This window comes from Rhinopithecus roxellana, chromosome 13, assembly GCF_007565055.1.
Source record: "Rhinopithecus roxellana isolate Shanxi Qingling chromosome 13, ASM756505v1, whole genome shotgun sequence".
NCBI classification, from domain to species: domain Eukaryota; kingdom Metazoa; phylum Chordata; class Mammalia; order Primates; family Cercopithecidae; genus Rhinopithecus; species Rhinopithecus roxellana.
In genome coordinates, this window is record NC_044561.1 from 102,128,345 (window position 1) to 102,151,248 (window position 22,904).

The 22,904-nt window shown below is 44.1% G+C and overlaps 1 protein-coding gene across 5 annotated transcripts; it reads left to right on the forward strand.

Annotated features, from left to right (window-relative positions):
* Window positions 1-1,681: 1,681 nt before the first annotated feature.
* SIRPB2 (signal regulatory protein beta 2) lies at window positions 1,682-21,578 on the forward strand. Of its 5 annotated transcripts, XM_010361311.2 has the most exons (5): window positions 1,682-1,959; window positions 13,279-13,641; window positions 14,726-15,067; window positions 15,921-15,986; window positions 16,983-19,414. In XM_010361311.2, the coding sequence occupies exons 1-5, from the start codon at window positions 1,746-1,748 to the stop codon at window positions 17,150-17,152; spliced, it is 1,155 nt and encodes a 384-aa protein (XP_010359613.2). In that variant the 5' UTR covers window positions 1,682-1,745; the 3' UTR covers window positions 17,153-19,414. The 5 variants fall into 5 exon arrangements, with proteins under 5 accessions (XP_010359613.2, XP_030771686.1, XP_030771684.1 ...); XM_030915826.1 differs by lacking the exons at window positions 15,921-15,986; window positions 16,983-19,414 and adding an exon at window positions 21,512-21,578; XM_030915824.1 differs by having other exon boundaries at window positions 15,921-18,538.
* Window positions 21,579-22,904: the final 1,326 nt, after the last annotated feature.

Sequence of the window (22,904 nt, forward strand, 5' to 3'; positions counted from 1 at the left end):
GTGCAAAGTCCTTGGGGACCAAGCCAGACTAATCTCCTCATAGTAGACACCAGACCCCTGGGACCCATGGGACATACTCAGATCCAAGGCCTGCCACGCTGTTGCAGGAGAGAATCTTCAGCTTTCTCTGCACCCAGAACCTTCTGAAGCATGAGGGAGGAAGTGAAATAATGAAAGACTGAGTTGTTCTTGTATTTTTCCCTGAGTTAATTAAAAGACTGAGGTAACCTAAAAGACAATGGTGAAAGCCTATAGAGTGCTTACTGCACCCCACACATGCTACCATATTTTTATTCCTGTTTTACAGATGAGGAAACTGAGGCACAAAATGGTCAAATGATTGCTCTAAGGTCACACAGCCAGACTGAGTAAAGCCAAGATTTGAACCCAGACAGTGTGGCTAAAGAGACTGCCTAGATTGCATGAACTGGCAAGGTTAAGCTTTTTCTTCTCCATAGCCAGCACCAGGAGGCTCCTGAGGAAGTTCGGATCACTTACAGGAAACAAAAATGCCACAAACACAAATGTTAGTACAATCTGGGTATGTTTCACTCGGACCCCAGGAAACAGAAGCTGAGAGAGTTGCTCATGATTATACTTTTAGGAATTAGTCTTGTATCCTCCCTGCAGTGCTAAAAGGAGGCCCCCGGCCGGGCGCGGTGGCTCAAGCCTGTAATCCCAGCACTTTGGGAGGCCGAGACGGGCGGATCACGAGGTCAGGAGATCGAGACCATCCTGGCTAACACGGTGAAACCCCGTCTCTACTAAAAAAATACAAAAATCTAGCCGGGCGAGGTGGCGGGCGCCTGTAGTCCCAGCTACTCCGGAGGCTGAGGCAGGAGAATGGCGTAAACCCGGGAGGCGGAGCTTGCAGTGAGCTGAGATCCGGCCACTGCACTCCAGCCCCGGCTATAGAGCGAGACTCCGTCTCAAAAAAAAAAAAAAAAAAAAAAAAAGGAGGCCCCCATGGGGCTTGCTTTATAATAAATCCTTCTTCTTAAGCAATGTCACCTCCTCTATTTTCTGCATATCATGAATAATAATGGTTAATATGACCGGGCACGGCAGCTCATGCCTGTAATCCCAGCACTTTGGGAGGCCAAGGCAGGCAGATCACGAGGTCAGGAGATGGAGACCATCCTGGCTAACACGGTGAAACCCCATCTCTACTAAAAATACAAAAAAAAATTAGCTGGGTGTGGTGTCAGGTGCCTGTAGTCCCAGCTACCAGGGAGGCTGAGGCAGGAGAATGGTGTGAACCTGGGAAGCAGAGCTTGCAGCGAGCGGAGATCGCTACAGCACTCCAGCCTGGGCGACAGAGCGAGACTCCGTTTCAAAAAAATAAGCAAATAAATACAAATGGTTAATATGTTTAGCATTTACATCGTTCTGTGCCCTCGCACACATTATTTCTCATAGTCACACCAAAACTTCTCTAAGAGGGGATTGCTGCTGTTCCTATGCTGCAAATGAAGAAACAAGGGCTCAGAAATGGCAAGTGACTTTGAAATCTTGCACAGCCGGGAAGAGGAAGATCCAATGTTCGCTCCAAAGTCCAGCTGATTCCAGAGTGCCTCCTATGACCTCACTGCCCACCTCCCTCCCGGGCACCTAGGATGGAGCCTATGGCAAGGGGTCATCAAGGTTTTAGCACAGTGATTACAGGAACCACAGCCCAGACACAAAAGCAAGAAACCCTTTGACCGGGCTCCTTCCTATTGCACCAACAGCCTTGTGTTGCTGCAATGAAAACACTTCCCAAACAGCTGTGGCCAAGAGACGCAGAAACTGCCTTGTCCACGGGCCCCACCTCAGACTCCAACACTCACCAAAGAGCAGAGGAGCCCCAAGTATTGGGGACCACAGAAGATGCCATGTGCTCCATGATGCCTGCCCCGACCTGCCTGGCCTACTTGTCTCCCTGCTTCTTGCTGCTGGTACTGGTCTTTGTCCCCTCAGGTAAGTGGAATCTGGGACAGAACAGGATCCACCCCTGGCTGATCAGTCCCTAGAGGGGTGCTAAGTGCTCTGGCATGCCTGGAGAAACTTGACCCCAATGAAGATAGGGTAAAGAGGGGGACACTGAAAATTTGCCTGTCTCCGGCAGAGAGCAGACCCAGCGTCCCAAGAAGCAGCGTATCGAAGTGATAAGCTCCCAGGCTCTGCGCTCACACCCACTGGCTTCCAGCTTGGATGCTCCTATGCCCACGTCAGATGCTGCAGCTCTTTTAGCCCCAGGAGACTTTTCTACAAAACAGGGACACTCATGGGACCTTCCTCTAGGGCTACTGTGAGTATTAAATAGAAAACTGGTGAGGCTCAGCCCTGGGCCAGCTGCATAGTTTATGAGACCTATTGCAAAATGAAAACTGTGGTCTTTTGTTCAAAAAGTATTGAGCAACACAGCAGAGCATTAAACCAAGCATGGGATCCTTCTAAGCACGGGGCCCTGTGCAACTGTATAAATGGCACAGCCAGGAACCAGCCCTGGCTCAGCTTAAGACGCAGTGGGCTCAAACCTCACCACTAACCAGTTTAAATAACTTCTTTCTGAGCCTCAATTTTTCCAACTGTACAATGGAGCTAAAAATACGACTCAACTTATGACTTAGGAGAATTTAACAAGATTATACCCGTAAGAGCCTGGCATAACAAAGATTTGATAACTGCTGGCGATTACTATCATCATTCCCATGTCTCCTTTAACTCAGGGGCAGGCCAGGTTAGCTCCTGAGTCTTGAGACCCCTGAATATATAGCTCAGTCTCCAAGTCCAGAACCCTCTGATCTACCAGGCAGGAATACTTGGCTCTCAGTGAGCTCATTCCATCTCCTGCCCATCTGGGCCCCTGCTCCAGGCTCTACTGAGATCTAGATTGTGTCCATCACATATTTGGTCCTCTGGGGTGGCCATCCCCAGGAGAGATCCTGGCAGAACCCAGGTGAGGGGTCAGACCTGGGTGCTCCCTTACTCATTGGCCATATGACTTGAGACACCACTTCACTTCTCTGAGCTGATTTCCTCAATTGTAAGATATGAATCGTAATTCCTAGTTCTCATTCCACAAGTACTTTTGAGTGTCTGCTATGTTTTAGACACTAGACTAGGAAATCAGAAATCTAAACTACCCCAGAATAAAAAATGTTCCCAATGATTGTTGGAATAGAATAGATGGAAAATAAGAGAAGTTGCTTAAACCAGTCAGTTGGAAGGTTTGAGTCCAGCTGCATCTCAAGCTGAGTCAGGGCTGGTTCATGGGTGTGCCCTCTATATAGAGGGACAGAACCCCTGCTTAGAAAGGCCCCGTGCTTGGTTTAATGCTCTGCTGTGTTGCTCAACAGTTTTTGAACAAGGGACCTGCATTCCCATTTTGCACTTGGCCTCACAAATTACGTAGCTGGCTCAGGGTTGAGCCTCACCACTTTTCTATTTAATACTCACAGCAGCCCTAGAGAAAGGTCCTATGAGTGCCCCTATTTTGTAGTAGAAGAGACTGGGGCTAACAAATTTTCTATAAGGCTTTTAAAGGGAGCCCCTGTACAGGAACCATGAAATGCAGAGGATGCAGATGGAAAGTAGATGAGAAGGAATCCAGGGTTGGTCCAGCTCCACCAACAAGGCAGAGGCAAACCTCCTAGGACACCTCCTAAAGCCCAAGTGACAACACGGAAGGAGACTCAGAAGGGGAGAGGGAGGGAAGGGGTGTGGGCACCAGGACTTTAGGACTCCAGCTTCTTACCTGGTGTTCACTTCCCCAGACTCACTCCCAGCTGAGATAAGACTTCCTGAGTCCTTCCTTCTTCCTCTCCTCCATTGCTTCTTTCTCCTCACACACACAGGCTTCATCTTTACAAATAATTTATTTTTAACAGCTCTATTGAATGTAGTTGACTAATTAAACCATACATATAGAAAGTAGACAATTTTGTAAGTTTTGTTTGTGAGTGTTGAGTATATTTCACACTTGTGAAATCATCACCAAAATCAGCATCATGAACGTATCCAGAACCCAAAACTTTCCTTGTGATTCATCCTTGCCACTCCTCCTAGTCTCCAAAGCAACCATGGACCTGTGTTCTGTCACTATAGTTTGTATTTTTAAGAATTTTATATAACAAGGATCACACAGTTGTACTCCTTTGTGGCTGGCTTCTTTTACTCAGCATAATTATTTTGAGATTCATTCATGTTGTCACATATGTCAATAGTTCATTTCTTCTCATGTCTATCCATTGTATGGATAAACCCTTTCCCATTCACCTGCAGACAGACATTTGGGTTGTTTGCAGTTTAGGGCTATTATAAATAAAGCATCTGTGAATATTCATGTACAGGTCTTTGTGTGGATATATGCTTTCATTTCTCTTAGGGAAATATCTGAGAATAAAATGACTGGATCATATGGTTGCCGTATGTTTAAGTTTTTCAGATACTGCCAAACTGTTTTTCAAAGGAGTTGTACCATTTTACATTCTCATCAGCAATGTAGGAGGATGGCAGTTCCTACACATCCTCACCAACACTTATTATGGTCAATCTTTTTAATTTTAGTCATTCTACTGGGTATATAGTAATATCTTACTGTGATTTTTTTTTTTTTTTTTTGAAACAGGGTCTCACTCTGTTGCCCAGGCTGGAGTGCAGTGGCCGGATCTCAGCTCACTGCAACCTCCATCTCCCTGGCTCAAGCGATCCTCCCACCTTAGCCTACCAAGTAACTGTGACTACAAGCGCACGTCACTACGCCCAGCTAATTTTTGTGGTTGGTTGGTTGGTTGGTTGTTTTTTTTGTTTTGGCAGAGACAAAGTTTCACTATATTGCCCAGGCTGGTCTTGAACTCCTGGGATCCAGTGATCTACCTGCCTCAGCCTCCCAAAGTCCTGGGATTACCAGCCTCTCACTGTGATTTTAACTCCCTGACATGTAATGATGCTGAACATTTTTTACATTATGCATCCCTTTTTGGTGAAGGGTCTATTCGACTCCCATTTTTTAAGCGTGTTTCTTATTATTGAGTTTTGAGAGTTCTTTATATATTATGGATACAAATATTTTGCCAGATATATGCTTTGCAAAGATTTTTCTCCTACTCTGTGACTTGTCTTTTTATTCTTTTACAAGTGTTTTCTGAACAGCAGGAGTTCTTAATTTTTATGAAGTCCAATTCATCAATTTGTCTTTAATGGATCACAATTTTGGTGTTACATCTAAGAAATCTTTGCGTAGCCCAAAGTTACAAAGTTTTTTTCCATGTTTGCAGCTAGAATTTGTATAGTTTAACACTTTATGTTTAGTTATATGATCTATTTTGAGTTAATTTTTATATAGTTTGAGGTATAAACCAAAGTTCATTTGTTTGCACATGTATTTCCAATGGTTCTTGGACCATTGTTGAGAAAACTCCCCATTCTCCATTGAATTGTCTTTGCACCTTTGTCAAATATCAGATAATTATAGTTAGGAGCCATGGCATGCACCTGTACTCCTAGCTACTCAGGAGGATTGCTTGAGACTAGCAGTTTGAGGCTGCAGTGTGCTATGATGATCACACCCAGAACAGCCCTGCACTCCAGCCTGGACAACATAGTGAGACCTCATCTCTTTTTAAAAAATCAGTTGCCTCTATTTGCATGGACTATTTCTAGACTCTCTATTCAGTTCCACTGGTATGTTTATCTATCTTTCTGCAGTACCACACTGTCTTAATCACTGTAACATTATCTAAGTCTTGAAAGCAGGTGGTGTTAGTTTTCTAACTTTACTCTCTTTCAAATTGTTTTGGCTATTCTATAAATTTTAGATTTAGTATATCAGTTCTAAAGGGAAGCCTGCTAGGATTTGAACAGGAATGGCATTGAGTTATATATCAACTTAAGAGAACTGACATCTAAGCAATATTGAATCTTCCAACATATGAACAGTGTGTACCTCTCTATTTAGGCTTGATTTTTTTTCTCTCTCTCTCTCTCAGTAATGTCTTGTAAGTTTTCAGTTTGCAGTTTCTTCACATTTTTGGCTAAATATTTTCTATTTTTTATAATATTGATGACTGGAAATTTTTAAATTCCAATTTCAAATTGTTTATTGCTAGTATATAGTAATACATATAATTTTGTACATTGATCTTTTATCGTCAACCTTGCTAGACTCATTTATTAGATCTAGTAGCCTTTTTAAGAAATTTTCATTGCAATTTTAATTATGTCATCTGCACATAAAGATAGTTTTATTTTTTCTTTCAAATCTGATGTCTTTTATTTCCTACTACCTTTTAGCACGGTTAGTACCTATCCTACAATAATGAATAGAAATGGTAAAAACAGGCATCCTTGTCTGGTTCCTGATCTGCAGGGAAAACATTCATTTTTGCACCACTAAGCTTGATATAGTTGATGTAGGATTTTCACAGGTGCCCCTTATCAACTTGAAAAAGCTTCCTTATCTTCCTAGTTTGCTGAGAGTTATTATTAGGAATCCATGTTCAATTTTGAAAACTGCTTTTTCTGCATCTGTTGAGATGATTATATGAGTGCATGCATATGTGTGTGTGTGTGTGTTTAGTTATATGGTAAATTACATTGATTGATTTTTGAATGTTAAACCAACTTTATATTCCAGGGATAAGCTCAACTTGATCATAATGTATTATACTTTCTATATATTGCTGATTGCTGAATTCGGTTTACTAAAATGTTGTTTAAAATTTATTATCTATGTTCATGAGAGATATTGGTTTTCTTTCCTCATAAGGAAAAGGCTTCGGTTTCAAGATAACACAGGGACTCATAGAACAGTTAGAAAAGCATACTCCTTTTCTCAACTTTTCTAAAAGTATTTGTATAAAATTGGTATTATTTCTTTCTTAAAGATATGGAAAATTTGGCCAGGCATGGTGACTCATGTCTGTAATCCCAGCACTTTGGGAGGCTGAGGCAGGCGGATCACTTGAGGCCAGGAGTTCAAGACCAGCCTGGCTAACATGGCGAAACCCTGCCTCTACCAAAAATATAAAAATTAGCCAGGCATGGTGGCGCATGCCTATAATCGCAGCTACTCAGGAGGCTGAGGCAGGAGAATCGCTTGAACCTGGGAGGCAGAGATTGGAGTGAGCTGAGATCACGCCCCTGTACTCCAGCCTGGGTGACAGAGTGAGGCTCTGTCTCAAAAAAAAAAAAAAGAAAAAGATATGGAAAATTCACGAATGAAACTTTCTAAGATTGGAGCTTTATTTCCAGGAAGATTTTTAACAACAGATTTAACATTTTAATAAATAATAGGGCTAACCAGGTTATCTTTTTCTTCTTGAGAAAGCTTTGGCAGTGTATCTTTTTCAAGGAATTTGTTCACGTTACCTAATTTGTCAAATATACATAACTTGAAGTTTTCCATAATATTCCCTTATTATTCTATTAATAAGAGTAAAATCTGTAGTAGTATCACCAATCTGATTCCTTATTTTAATAATTTAGGTTCTTTCTGTGTGTGTCCCGTCTGTTCAATCTGACTAGAGATTTATCTATTTTAGTGATCTTCTCAAAGATTTTCTTCTTCTCATTGATTTTTCTGCGTGTGTGTGTGTGTGTGTGTGTGTGTGTTCTGTATAGAGTTTCATTTAGAGCGTGATGATTTCCTTTCTTTCACTACTTTGGGTTTAGTTTATTGGCCTTCTTTGTACTTTCTTAAGGTGGAAAGTGGGTAATTTATTTAAGTCCTTTCTTCTTTTCAAATATAGGCATTTAATACTACAAATTTCCCCTTGCTTTAATGGGATCCTGCAAATTTTTATAGTTATGTTTCCATTTTCATTCAGTTTAAAATACTTTCTAATTTCTCTGGTTTTAATTGATACATAACATTTGTACATATTTATGGGGTTCATGTAATACATTATTACATGCATAGGATGTGTAATAAATGAGTCCAGGTATTTGGGATATCCATCACCTCAGGTAATTTTCATTTATCTGTATTAGGAACATTTTAAGTCCTCTCTTCCAGCTATTTTGAAATGTACAATACATTGTTGTTAACTATAGTTACCATACTCTGATATCAAATGGCAGGATATTATTCCTTCTATCTAACTGTATGTGTGTACCCATTAACAAATCTCTCTCATCCCCCTCTCCCTACACTCACTCTTCCCCACATCTGGTAAGTATTATTCTACCCTCTACCTTCATGAGATCAATTTTTTTAGCTCCCACGTATGAGTGAAAACATGTGATGTTTGTCTTTCTGTGCCTGGTTTATTTCACTTAACATAATGACCTCCACCTTCATTCATGTTGTGGCAAATGACAGAATTTCATTTGTTTTTATAGCCAAATAGTATTCCATACTGGCCATCCAGTAGTGGTATTGCTGGGTGATATGGCAGTTCTACTTTTAGATTTTTGAGAAATCTCCATACTGTTTTTCATAGTGGCTGTACTAATTTACATTCCCACCAACCATGTATAAACTTTCCTTTTTTTTTTTTTTTTTGGCAACCTTACCAGCATATATTTGTTGTGGTTTGTTTATTTTATTTTGGGTTTTTTTTTTTTATTGTTCCCTTTTTAATAGTCATTCCAACTGGGGTAAGATGATATCTCATTGTGGTCTTGATTTGCATTTCCCTGATGATTAGTGATGTTGAGCATTTTTTTCATGTGCCTGTTGGCCATTTGTATGTCTTCTTTTGAGAAATGTTGATTCATTTCCTTTGCCAACTTTTTAATGAGTTTTTTTAACTGTTGAGTTGTTTGAGTTTCCTGTATATTTTGGATATTAGATTAGTCCCCGGTCAGGTGAGTACTTTGCAAATATTTTCTTTCATTCAAGAGTTTGTTTCTTCACTCTGTTGATAGTTTCTTTTATTATGAAGAAGCTTTTTAGTTTAATATAGTCCCATTTTTCTATTTTTGTCTTAGTTGCCTGACCCTTTTGAGGTCTTAGTCATAAAATCTTTACCTATACCAGTGTCCTGAAGTGCTTCCCCTGTTTTCTTCTAGTAGTTTTTATAGTTTTAGGTCCTACAGTTAGATCTTTAATTCATCTTTAGTTGATTTTAGTATATGGTGGGAAATAGCAGTCTACTTTTATTCTTCTGCATATGGATATTCAGTTTTTCCAGCACAATTTATTGAATGTATATTCTTGATACCTTTGCCAAAATCAATTGGCTGTAAATACATGGATTTATTTCTGTGTTTTCTATTCTATGCCATTGGTCTATTATACCATTTGTCTATGTATTCTATGCTATTGGTCTATTATACCAATACCACATCCCAATCAAGAAGAAATGTACAAAATCCCAGAAAAAGAACATAAAATATTGATACTGAAGAAGCTCAGTATCTGAGCTGTAGATACTTGTAGAAGTATCTACAAGATAATTCTGAAAAACAAAACAAAGAAATCAGAAAACACTCCAAGATATTGCTCTAGGCAAAGGTTTTGTGGCTAAGACTTCAGAAAGACAGGCAACAAAGACAAAAAAAGACAAATGGGACTATATTAAACTAAAAAGCTTCTTCACTGAAGAAAATCAACTGAGTGAAGAGACAACCTCCTGAATGAGAGATAATATTCACAAAGTACTCATTCGACAAGGGACTAATATCTGGAATATATAAGGAACTCAAACAACAGTTAAAAAAGCAAACAAACAAATAAAGAATCTAATTAAAAATGAGCAAAGGAAAGGAATGAATAAACATTTCCCAAAGAAGACATACAAATGGCCAAGAGATATATGAAAAAAAGCTCAACATCACTCATCAGGGAAATGCAAATCAAAACCGTAATGAGATATCGTCTTATCCCGGTGAGAATGGCCATTGTTAAAAAGACACATAAACAAACAAACAAACAAAACAGGCCAGGTGCTGTGGCTCATGCCTGTAATCCCAGCACTTTGGGAGGCTGAGGAGGGCAGATCACCTAAGGTCAGAGGTTCGAGACCAGCCTGGCCAATATGGTGAAACCTTGTCGCTACTGAAAATACAAAAATTAGCCGAGTGTAGTGCCATGTTCCTGTAATTCCAGCTACTCAGGAGGCTGAGGCAGGAGAATCACTTGACCCCAGGAGGTGGAGTTTGCAGTGAGCCAAGATGGTGCCACTGCACTCCAGCCTGGGTGACAGAGCAAGACTTCCTCTCAAAAACAAAGAAAAAAAAGATAAGGATGAGGAGAAAAGAGAACTCTTATATGCTATTGGTGGGAACATAAATTAGTACAGCCATTATGGAAAACAGTATGGAGATTTCTCAAAAATCTAAAAATAGAACTGCCATATGATCCAGCAATCCTAGAATGGGTATTTATCCACAGGAAAAGAAATCAATATATCAAAGGAGTGCATGCATTTCTATGTTTATTGCAGCAATATTCACAATTGCAGATGTATGGAATCAATTTATGCATCAATCAACGGATGAATTGATAAAGAAAAAAATATGTATATATATATAGAGAGAGAGAGAGTCCCCAAGCACACCCACAATGGAATACTATTCCACCATTAAAAAATCATAATAATGAAATCACGTAGGCATTCACAGCAACACGGATGGAACTGGAGATTATTATGTTAAGTGAAGTAAGCCCTACTCAGGAGGCTGAGGCAGGAAAATTGTTTGAACCTATGAGGTGGAGGTTGCAATGAGCCAAGATCATGCCATCACACTCCAAAAAAAGAAGGAAGGAAGGAAGGAAGGAAGGAAGGAAGGAAGGAAGGAAGGAAGGAAGGAAGGAAGGAAGGAAGGAAGGAAGGAAAGGAAAGAGAGAGAGGAAGGAAGGAAGGAAGGAAGGAAGGAAGGAAGGAAGGAAGGAAGGAAGGAAGGAAGGAAGGAAGGGGGGAGCCAGACACAGAAAGACAACTATGCAGGTGCTAAAAATGATCTCATGAAAGTAGAAAGTGTAATGACAGATACCAAAGACTAGGAAAGGTGATGGGTCTGAGGGAGAGGGATTAAGAGTGAGGTTGGTGAATGGGTACGAACACACAGTTAGATAAAAGGAATAAATTCTAATGTTTGATAGCAGAGTAGGGTGACTATAATTCACAACAATGTATTATGTTCTTCAAAATAGCTACAAAAGAGGACCTGAAATGTACCCAACACATAGAAATAATAAATACTCAGGTGATGGATACCAAAAAAAAGAAACTTACAATAGTAAACTCACATTTCTCCCCTCCCAGTCTTTATTCTACTGATGTCATAACTTCCAGTTATACATGTGTCAGAAGCCTCACAATAGAATGTTATTTTTTTAAATCCGTTTGGGGCCTTGATTTTAGGATTTCTTGGGTGGACCAGAACACTTCTTTCTGGGCTGCGTACTCTCTTCTGTGGAGTTTCCCCAGTGCCCTGACAATCATGGCTTTTACCAGTTTGGCTGGTGGGAACAGGCACTATTCTTAGCCCTGTGCTGAGAGATGGGCACAGTTCTGTGCATGTGTGTGAGGAAATTCCCTGAGGCCAGGGAAAAAAACAACAGGAAGGATTAGTGATCACAGATCTGACTGGCTCAACTAATGCTTGAGAGTGGATGTTGCTGAATTTCTTGAAACTAAGGACATGAAGGACAAAAGCAATCCCTAGGATTCAACATGCGGTTATCACTTCGTCACAATTGTGAGAAAGTTTTTCTTGGTGGTTAACAGCACATGCCTAGCTGAAGATAGGTAGAAATAGAATTTAGAATTCCATAACTCTTTCCTAGATCCTCTTAGAAGGGAATGTTTGCTTCACCTTCTTACTCTCCTCGCCTCATTCACGACTGAGAAACACCATGATATACTGCAAACAAATATGTGGAGTGCGACTGAGCTATTCACAAAGGCTGATGGGAATACAGACAAAAAGGAAACTCGGGGTACAAAACTGCTGACCTTGGGTTGAGCAGAATCTTAAGTCACCTGATCTGAGTTCAAATCCTGAACATGATATCTACTGAATGCATGGTTCACCTCATGTTTCTTTACCACTGTGAGCATTCATTTTCTTTCTCATCTCAAAAATGGAGATTATAGGCTGGGCATGGTGGCTCACACCTGTAATTCCAGCACTTTGGGAAGCCAAGGGGAAGGAATCACTCGAGCACAGGAGTTTGAGACCAGCCTGGGCAACATAGTGAGTACCCATCACTACAAAAAAAATTTTTTAAATAAATAATAAACGGAAAAGTTTTTAAAATTGAGATTATAACAGCATCTACCTCACAGAATTGTTAGACTGGAGTACATGTGATGATGTTTGTGACCCAGAATGCCCATAGGAGGCCTCAGCCCTCTTTCTCTGTATGCACTTTGAGGACAAACTCAACAGTTCAACCTGTCTTCAAAATAGACTCACTTTACAACACATTAACATGAACTGCAGTCTGCTGAAGAATTCACAGGAGGCAGGAAGGGTATTTACACTGAACCCCGCAACACACAAACCTACGTCTCTGAAGGGTGGCATTTGAAGATTAACAGCCAGAGCTCCAGAAACAGGCTGACAGGGCTTGAATCAAGCCTGTCACTCTCCTACTGGGTGATGTGTGAGTCTGCCAGAGCTTCCATAACGAAGTAGCATGGCGTGGGTGACTTGAACAAGAAAAATGTAATTTCTCACAATTCTGGAGGCTGGAAACTGAGATCAAGATGTCTGTAGGGCTGGTTTGTCTGAGGCTTCTCTCCTCAGCCTATAGACGGCCGCCTTCTCCCTGTATCTTCACATGGTCTTCCCCCTGTATGTGTGTGTCTAACTTTCCTCTCCTTATAAGGACACCAGTTGGATGAGATTAAGGCCCAACCCCAATGACCTCATTTTAACTGAATTACCTCCTTAAAGACACTATCTCCAAATACGTCACATTCTGAGGTACTGGAGGTTAGGACATCAACATGTGCATTTGGGAGACACAATCCTAGCAGATGATCCTGGGACAGCTGCCTAACCTTTCTGGGCCCTCAGTTTCCTCTGTCAAAAAATGGGAATAATGCCATTTACCTTACCGTAGCATTGTGAAGAATAAGTGACATAATGCATGCAGGACCCAGCACATGGTAAGCACTTGAGTGTTATTTATTATTTGTAGGTTTTTCCATTGCATAGCTCAGTTCTCTCTCTGCAGCCAGCCATCTTGTCCCCTCTTTCCCTACCCTCTCTAATGACACTCCTGTCTTGTCCTGGGCCATTGTTCTTGGCCAGATGATGGTTTGATGGTTTTAAGCGTGTCATTTACTGCTCCAAGTCCTTCCTGCCCAGTGCAAGGTCTTTCTTCCTCTTTTGTAGATGCCTCTGGGCAGAGCAGCAGGAATGACGGGCAGGTGTTACAGCCCGAGGGCCCCATGCTGGTGGCAGAAGGCGAGACACTCCTACTGAGGTGTATGGTGGTCAGCTCCTGTGCCGATGGTATAAAATGGGTCAAGATGAGCACGAAGGACCAACAAGAAATTTATAACTTTAAACATGGCTCCTTCCCCGGGGTGATGCCCATGATCCAACGGACATCAGAACCACTGAATTGCGATTATTCCATCTATATCCACAATGTCACCAAGGAGCATACTGGAACCTACCACTGTGTGAGATTTGATGGTTTGAGTGAATATTCAGAAATGAAATCAGATGAAGGCACCTCAGTGCTTGTGAAGGGTGAGTATCAGGCCCTGCAGACCACACATTTGCTCTGGTCTGTTTCCCTGCACAGTCACCTTTATCCACTGTATCATGCTGTATCACACAAAATTGCAGCAGCATACAACAATACATATTTGTATGCACATTTACATGTGGCTGGGTGGTTCCACTCCTCATGTCTCATGCCAGAGCCCAGGCTGGAGAGGTAGCAACTACGTGGGGCATGTTTTTCTCATAGAGATGGCAGAAGCAGAAGCCCAGTCCCAACGCTTCAAGTACACCTCAAGCATCTACTCACATTATGTCTGCTAACAGCCCATTGGCTAAAGCAAGTCATGTGGCTCAGCTCCAAGTCAAGGGACAAGGAAGAATACTCTTCCACCATGCAGCCAAGGTAAGAGTGTGGATGTACCCCATTACAAGCACAGAGTCAAAACCTGAGGCTGATCATGTCATCTACCACACTCCCCAAGTAATCAATCATGGCATCTGTAAGTCCACCTATGGTGACCTGAATACCCAAATCCTGGGCCTGTCATTGAATAGCAGTTCCTTCTTAAGTCAGTTACCCTGGCTCTACATGCCTCAAGTGCTATGCTTGTAAAACAGGCAATATAATTTGTACTTCAAGAGTCATTTGGGTGATCAAATAGAATGGATGCTTGTGGAACCACCCCATAAACTAGTGACGTGGAGAGTATCTGTATGTGGGAGTTCATTTTAACTTGATGCCAGATTCAGGAAGGCTTCACTGGCTTCTTCCAAGCCATAATGGTTGCTCTGTAGTCCTGCTGTCTTCTGGGTTTCCACCTCTGGGCATATTTTTGACCATCTCCACTGGAAGACAGAGAATGGCTTCAGGGCCAGGCACTTGTATGTATTCCTGAGTTTCATGTTCCCCAGTCCTACCATTGGTATGTAGTAGGTACTCAGAGCTTTTTTACTGAACCAGTCAACTAGTGAGTAATAAAGAAAGCAGGAGGGAGTGGCCGAGTGAAGAAATCTGGAAAGAAGGAAGGGAGGGAAAACACCAGGGAGGAAATGAGTGAAAGATGGAAGAGGAGATGGAATCCAACAAGGACCTCCTCTTTGGCTTCAGGAGCTGGGGACCCTGAACCAGACCTGTGGATCATCCAGCCCCAGGAATTGGTGTTGGGGATCACTGGAGACACGGTCTTTCTGAACTGCACAGTGCTTGGAGACGGTCCCCCCGGACCCATCAGGTGGTTCCAGGGAGCTGGTCTGAGCCGGGAGGCCATTTACAACTTTGGAGGCATCTCCCACCCAAAGGCAACAGCGGTGCGGGCCTCCAACAATGACTTCAGCATTCTTCTGCAAAACGTGTCCAGTGAGGATGCAGGCACCTATTACTGTGTGAAGTTTCAGAGGAAACCCAACAGGCAATACCTGTCTGGACAGGGCACCAGGCTCAAAGTGAAAGGTGAGACAATTGGTTCTGGAGTTGTCGGGGGAGAGGAGCAGGTATTCATGAGGAATTTTTCTACATGTCCCGAACAAGTCAGTTCTTCCCAGCCTCCGTGTCTTTACATAAGTTTTTCCGTCTACCTGGAATGCTGTCTCCTTTTCTCTGAAAACTCCTACTCATCCTTCAAGGCCCAGCACAAATGGCCCCTCCTCTGTAAAACCTTCTCCTCTCAAGCTGAGTTAATTTCTCCCCATTCTGGTTGCCAGAGAACTCTGTATAGATCATTAACAATTCAACAAACATCAGCCAGGTGCCATAGCTCACTCCTGTAATCCCAGCACTTTGGGAGGTCAAGGTGGGTAGATCACCTGAGTCAGGAGTTCGAGACCAACCTGACCAACATGGTTAAACCCTGTCACTACTAAAAGTACAAAATTAGTCAGGCATGGTGGTGCATGGCTATAATCCCAGATACTTGGGAGGCTGAGGCAGGAGAATCGCTTGAACCTGGGAGGCGGAGGTTGCAGTGAGCCAAGATCACAGCACCATTGTACTCCAGCCTGGGCAACAAGAGCAAAACTCCATCTCAAATAATAGTAACAATAATAATTCAACAAACATCTACTACATGCCTGTTGAGTGTCCTGCACTGTACTAAGCACTGGAGACACTGCAATGAATTAGACATGTCCATACTCTAAAGGTGCTCCAGTAGAAAATCTAACTTTGTCCTTCATAGCTGCAGGGTTTGACTTCTAGCCCGCACCCAGGTAGAAACTGGCAGACTCATTCCAGAGACCCCAGCTCCTAGGACTTAGGAAGTGGTGGGAGATAAAGGGAAGTATGAGAAAGCCTCTCTCCCTTGCAGCAAAATCTACCTCTTCCCAAGAGGCAGAATTCACCAGTGAACATGCAACTGAGATGTCTCCAACAGGTAAGTGTACCCACCTCAGTGGAGTCGATGAGTCCCCCACAGGCAAGGGGGCCATGAATGGCTTGGTCATGGGAAGGGAGCAGTCCCAGACTCCTGAGGCTAATCTGCCACCAAGAAAGCTCCCAGGACTTCATCTCAACTTCGGAACTAGGACCGCAGAGAACCATGTTATAACAGCTCAGTTATAATGAACTTTCTCATAGCCAGGGCCATGTAACTGTTTAGTGGGAAATTTTGCTTGAGAGGTGGTGAGCTCCCTGTGAATCTGAGTGTAGGGCTGTGAGGCTATGCACAGCAACACTGGAGAACATGGCTTTGTAGCTAAACCTCCTGGATGGAGCCCCTTCCTAATATGATGGGCAGGTTCTTGCCCCTTGAATCTGGTATCTGACTCTATGAACTAGGGAGGAGGGGACAAGAATCAGAGAGCCTACTTCACGGGGTTGTGTGTGCACTCAATGAGATCACACATGCCAAGTGTCCAGAATTGTGCCTGGCATATCTCCTGTTAACATTCGAGGGCTCTCAGTATGTGGTGGGAGCTTGTGATAGACGTGGTCAGATTTGCCTTCCTGATGCTCGGCCCTGCTCCTGCCATTCATGGGGACCAGACTGCCTGGGTCCCGTGACTTCTTTAACACGTGTGGCACTGAGAAAATCATTTCCCCACTCTGGGTCTATCTCCTTATCTATAAAAATTGGATCACTATCCTACACTGTAGGATTACCTTGAGGATTGCATTAGGCAATCAGGAAGAGCAGAGGTTAGGGATGCGACTGAGATGATTACAGGTGCAGGTAGAATATTGGGCAACCATTCTCTGGGCCCAGGGCAGAGGGAAGGGTGGTCTTTGATCTCATCTTTCAACGTAGAAAGGATACAACTCCAGAGGTTATACAGCAGCAGGATGTGACCTTGCTCATGGGCAGCACTGAGGTGTGGGCTGTGGGGCCCTCACCATGGGTCCCGCCTGAGCTCTCTCCTGTGCCTACCAGGCCTCCTGGTTGTGTTTGCACCTGTGGTCCTGGGGCTGAAGGCAATTACATTGGCTGCACTCCTACTGGCTCTGGCTACCTCTCGGAGGAGCCCTGGGCAAGAAGATGTCAAGACCACAGACCCAGCAGAAGCCATGAACACCTTAGCATGGAACAAGGATCAAGAGTGAGGAGTCAGCCCAAGACTGGGGATCCTCTGAGTTGGAGAGGAGCCAGGGCTCCTCAACCATTTCCCTACCTCCAGTCCCAGCCTCCAGATGCCCCCAGGCCTCATGACAAAGTCCTAGATCCCTACATCTGGTTTTGGTCCACCTAGTGAAATTCCCCTCTTTGCACCGGGCTTCCCTCTAAAGTGTCTCCCTTTCTCCTTTTGGCCTGTTCAAGACCTCCTTGCTTTTCAGTCTCTGGCTCAGTCTCTCCTCAACACCCTTGCCCCTGCTGAAGCCCTTTCTGGTGAGCCCTGCCCCTTTCCCCACCTCACCACATCCTTCTTGGCCTCCAACATCCAACTCAGAGTCTTCTTCCCAGGAGGTGTCCCTAAGCATCTCTGAGCTCAACCAGCCAGACCATCTGTGCTCCTCCATCTACACCCTTCTCCCCACCCCTTCCTGCCTTCCTTCCATCCCCCTCATGGCTGGCTTGGGTGGGTGTAATATTAGAATGCAGGTTCAGCAAATATAACAAAGCTCTTAAATAACAGTTGCTTAAACCAGTGGAAATCAACCAGAAAGTTGACCATCAGCAGGCCAAGCAATACAGAGACTCCCTGGTTTTGAGACCCAGGATTCATTGATCTCGTTGCTACCAGGTCCACCTTCTAGGCAGCCAGACTGGAGAAGAAGGCAGGGAAGGGGAGCAGGACCCTCCCCTTTAAGGGCACAGTCAGGAACTTGGCCACCTCACTTACCTCTACTTGGCTGGAATGGGGTCACATGGTCACAACCTAGCTGCAAGAAAGGCTGGGAAATGTAGTCTTTATTTCCGGCAACAATGCGCCCAGCTGCAAATTTTCACTTGAGAAACCGGATGGTAGAAATCAGGAGATAACCAGTTATCTCCGCCACAGCGGCATACAGGCAGCCTCTCACCTGCCCTGTGGTATACCTGAGTTTAATGCCCAGCTAGCTGGCCAGCACTTCTTCCCACCATCACCTCCCCTAGGGCACCATGATGTGGAGCAGTAGTTCCCAAGAAGAGTGATTTTGCCCCCATGGGACTTTTGGCAATGTCTAGCAACCTGGGGGGTGCTACCACCATCTAGTGGACTGAGCAGCCCTGACATGGGGAAGAGTGTGTATGCCCAGGAGTCAGACACACCTGCCTTTAACCCTGAGGCCTCTGCCCCCTCCCTGTACGCCCTTAGTGACTAATCAGAGTCTCTTCACATCACAGAACATCCAGGATACTAATGTGGACTTTTCTGCATTGTGTAAGAACCAATTCAAGGCCAGGCACAGTGGCTTATGCCTGTAATCCCAGCACTTTGGGAGGCCGAGACAGGTGGATCACCTCAGTTCAGGAGTTTGAGACCAGCCTGGCCAACATGGTGAAACTCCGTCTCTACTAAAAATACAAAAAATTATGCAGGCATGGTGGCGGGCGCCTGTAATCCCAGCTACTTGGGAGGATGGGGCAGGAGAATCACTTGAACTGGGAAGCAGAGGCTGCAGTGAGCTGAGACAGCACCATTGCACTCCAGCCTGGGCAACAAGAGCAAAACTCCATCTCAAAAAAAGAAAAAAAAAAGAACCAATTCAATTCTGCATTTACTGAGGGCCGACTATGTGCTCTATGTACTGTGTGCACTCAATACATGTAAATTCCCTTTTCTCTTTCCAGGCAAATATTTATTAGCACTATAGCGGGGAGTAGATGAGTCTAGATGTTTTTCATTACAACAAACAGAAAAACAGCTTGAACTAAGCCAGAGAGAACAGTAATTTAGTCTGAGAATGGAATAAATCATTGAATTACCAGACATTAGAGAGGGTAGGGAAGGTAGGCTGAATACTAACCCCCACCCCAAAGATATCCATGTCCTAAACTCTGGAACCTGTGACTGTTACCTTGTATGTTAAAAAGGAAAAAAAAAAAAGACTATGCAGGTGTGATTAAATTAAGAATCTTGAGATAGGGGTGGGGGTTTATCCTGGATTATCTAAGTGAGCCCTAAAAGAGATGTTAAGTATCCTTACAAGAAAGATACAGAAGGAGCTTCAATGTAAGAGAAGAGAAAGCAATGTGACCACAGAGGCAGAGTTTGGAGCGATGTGACCACAGGTTAAGGAATGCCAGCAGCCACCAGAAGCTAGAAGAATCAAGGAAGAAATTCTGCCCCTGGAGCCTCCGAAGGAAGCGTGGCCCTGCCAATACCTTGATTTCAGACTTCAGGACTTCAGAACTATGAGAAAATAAATTTCTGTTGTTTTAAATTATCAGGTTTGCAGTGATCTGTTTCAACAGCCACAGGAAGCTAAACAGCAGAAAAGCGTGGAGCTGGTTCTCCACTAACTGGAGGTGGGTCCCATCTGCCCCTGCAAGACCCCTCGCCCTGTAGGGCCCTGCGTGAGCTGGGCCCTGCGTGAGCTGGGCCCTGCTGCCCCCTCTGACCTCATCTCCCCAGATCCCGTAAGCTGACTCTGCTCCAGCACCTCCCTGGGCTTTGACCACACAAAGCTCCCTAATCCATTCAAGTCTCTGCTTACCTTCAAGAGGCCTCTCTGGACCACTCTATCCATAAAAGCACCTCCATCACTCTCATTCCCCCATGCCACTTAAGTTTTCTTCACAGTACTTACTGCTACCTGAAAACGTATGTAGGGGTGTGTGTGTGAGCACACGTGCATGTGTGTGTTCACCTATGTGGGTGTGCGTGTGTGCATGCGTGTGTCTGTGTGCATGTGTGTGCATGTGTGTGCGTGTGTGCATGAGTGTGTGCATGTGTGTGTATGTGTGTGTGTTTGTGTGTGTGTGTGTGTATGTGTGTGTGTTTGTGTGTCTGCTTCCTTGATGGTTGTTAGTTGTCCCCACTAGAATTTGAGCTCCCTGGGGACAGGAACCTAACGGTCCACTATTGTAGCTACCCTCATTCAATCCTGAAACATGGTTGAAACCTGACTCTGTGCCAGGCCCTAATCAGTGTGCTGAGAATGAAACAGAAGTCTGCTGTCTCAGAGCTTACTTCCTCCTGAGAGAAGACAGACAATGAGCAAGTAACCCTAGATGAGTAACAGGCCCCACTATACTGAGTGCTGAGGGCCTTCACAACGCAGGAGATGGAGGAAGGAAGTTGCCAGAGCAAAGAAGAAGTGACACCACTGTTTTATGCAGGGTGGACAGAAGAGGCCTCCTGATAAAGTGACATTTGAGCTGACACCTGAAGGAAGTGAGGAAGGGAGGCCTGCAGATACCCAGGGGAAGAGCTGAAAAGTACAAGGAACAGCAAATGCAAAGGTCCTGAGGCAGGAGCGTGCTTGACTTGGCACAAGAACAGCAAACACCAAGCAGAATGCCTGGCCTGTATTAGACGCTGTAAACATCTGAACTACGTACATGGCAGAGATGAAGTACACAGTCCGGGAAATCTGGCTGTGCAGGTTCAAATTCCAGTTCTCCTACCTACCTCTTGGGTGAGTTTGTTTCTCTCAGTTTCCTTGTCTGTAAACTGATAATAACATGCGTGTCTCCCGTATTAGGTAGTTTCAAGGCTAAAATGAATTGGTATATGTGCAGCATTAACTGCACCTGGCATGTAAGAAGCCCTAAATAATTATTGCGGTTACATTATTTCATTAGGCGATTGTCATGCAATTCTGACAGTAAATTGTAGTCACTACACTCCCCATGACGAGGAGCACGGCAGCCCACAGTGCCTGGGCCCCTTATCGGGCAACTTCAGACACCAGACAGCCCTATTCACCACAGACTCGATTAGAAAATCCTACAGAAAGTTGACCCTGCTTGGGTCTAGTGACCTCATAGGGACATGGCAGGGGAGCAAGGTGGGGGTAAGTCCACTAAAGAAGACAAATATAACAAAAGATGAATAATTTAAGGCCCTTCATGGGGACTCTGGGAAACCTGCTGACCATAGATAGAGAGGGTGGGGAATGGATGGGAGACAGAACTCCTCAGTCCAGCCCTCCTTCTGCTTTGGGGCCCCAGGCATTGCACAGGTGAGATGACCCGCCAAAGACAGAGCAGGGGGCATGCCACAGAGAGGCCACAGCCCCCACTAAGGGCAAACAGGCCACTATGACATGTCCTGCCTGGGCCTTCAGATCTGACCCCTGGATGTCAATGGCTACACTCCAAGATCCCTGAATCAGGGCATCTGTTTCTCTCCTTCCTGCAGCTCTTCTTTAGCTCTTTCCTTCTCTTCCCATGGTTCTTGTCCCATATTCCTCCTGCCTCAAGGAACCCCCATCAAGGCTGCCAAAGTCCCAGCCTCTGTGACAGCTCCCTGTGAGAGATGGGTCTATTCACACCACTCTTCTCGGGCCTTGAGGACCCTTCATTTCCCCCCACAGGTAAAACCTAGAGCTGGAGGAAGAAGAAGAGCAAGCATCATTTGACAGCGGCTTCCTATATCCTGACAACCCAAGGATGGCAGCCCTGCTGCAGTATTGGGGTGGTGGTATCGGGGTGGGGTGAAAAGAGGTGCCAGCCTGGTCAAGAATAGTCTATCCTCTCCACAAGACACACTGCCCAGAGTGCAGCTACATGTCATTGGGTTGGGAAAGTGGGGGATGCCAGGTCTAGTCAAGCACGTTTCTAAATTCTATCTAAATGGCACTGATTAATGGCACTTTGCTACACAGATCATTCTCAACCTTGCTTTTTGACTCAACATTTGAGTTATATCCAGGTTGGTTACCTGTAACTCTAATTCATTCATCTTCAGAACTGTATAGTATTCCATTGTATCAACATATTACATTTGTGATTTCTGTTGATGGATGGAGACCTTAGTTATTCCAGTTTCTACCATCCCAAACAGAGACAGTTTCACTGTGTCTCCTGATACATGCACCAGTGCACATACCCACAAATAGAACTGGAGGGTTATACAGGTTCTGTGTTTCTTCAACTCCACTAAATTTGCCAAATCATGCCCCAATGCCATTAAGCCAACATATGCTGCTGGCAGACACAGGAAAATTCCTGTTGTTTCATGCTTATGCCAATATTCCCTATGGTCACATTACAGGGAAGTGCGGGAATCTTCAGTTCTTGTCTGCTTGGAAGAAAGATTTCAGCCAAGAGACACACATCAAAGGTTAAGTAGCAGAGTTTATTGAAGAGAGATAGAGTACATTCCCAGAAAGGAGTGGGCTGACCTGGCTGGAAAACAGCCGGTGGGCTGGTTCCCCTGGAAAACAGCATCAGGCGAAAAATAGCAGTAGCAGTGTTTATTTAAAGAGACAGTACACTCTGAAAGAACGAGCCAGCAGCAGCTGGTGCCAGGTGACCCTCTTTATGAGAATCTTACATGATTATTTGTGAAGGGGCATGAGTGAGTGTCACTTACAATCATGTTTTAGGTGGTCACTTTGGCCATGAATGTTCTGTGGTTGTACATGCTAGTAAACACATTGCATGTCTCATTAGCATTTAAAGTCTCCACTCAGGGGTGTGTTTTGATTATATATATATATATATAAATAAAAATATAAATTTTTTTTTTTGAGACAGAGTCTCGCTCTGTCACCTAGGCTGGAGTGCAGTGGCATGATCTCGGTTCATTGCAACCTCTGCCTCCCAGGTTCCAGCGATTCTCCTGCCTCAGCCTCCCAAGTAGCTGAGACTACAGGCACGCGCCACTATGCCTGGCTAATTTTTGTATTTTTAGTAGAGACGGGGTTTCACCATATTGGCCAGGCTGGTCTTGAACTCCTGACCTCGTGATCCGCCCACCTCGGC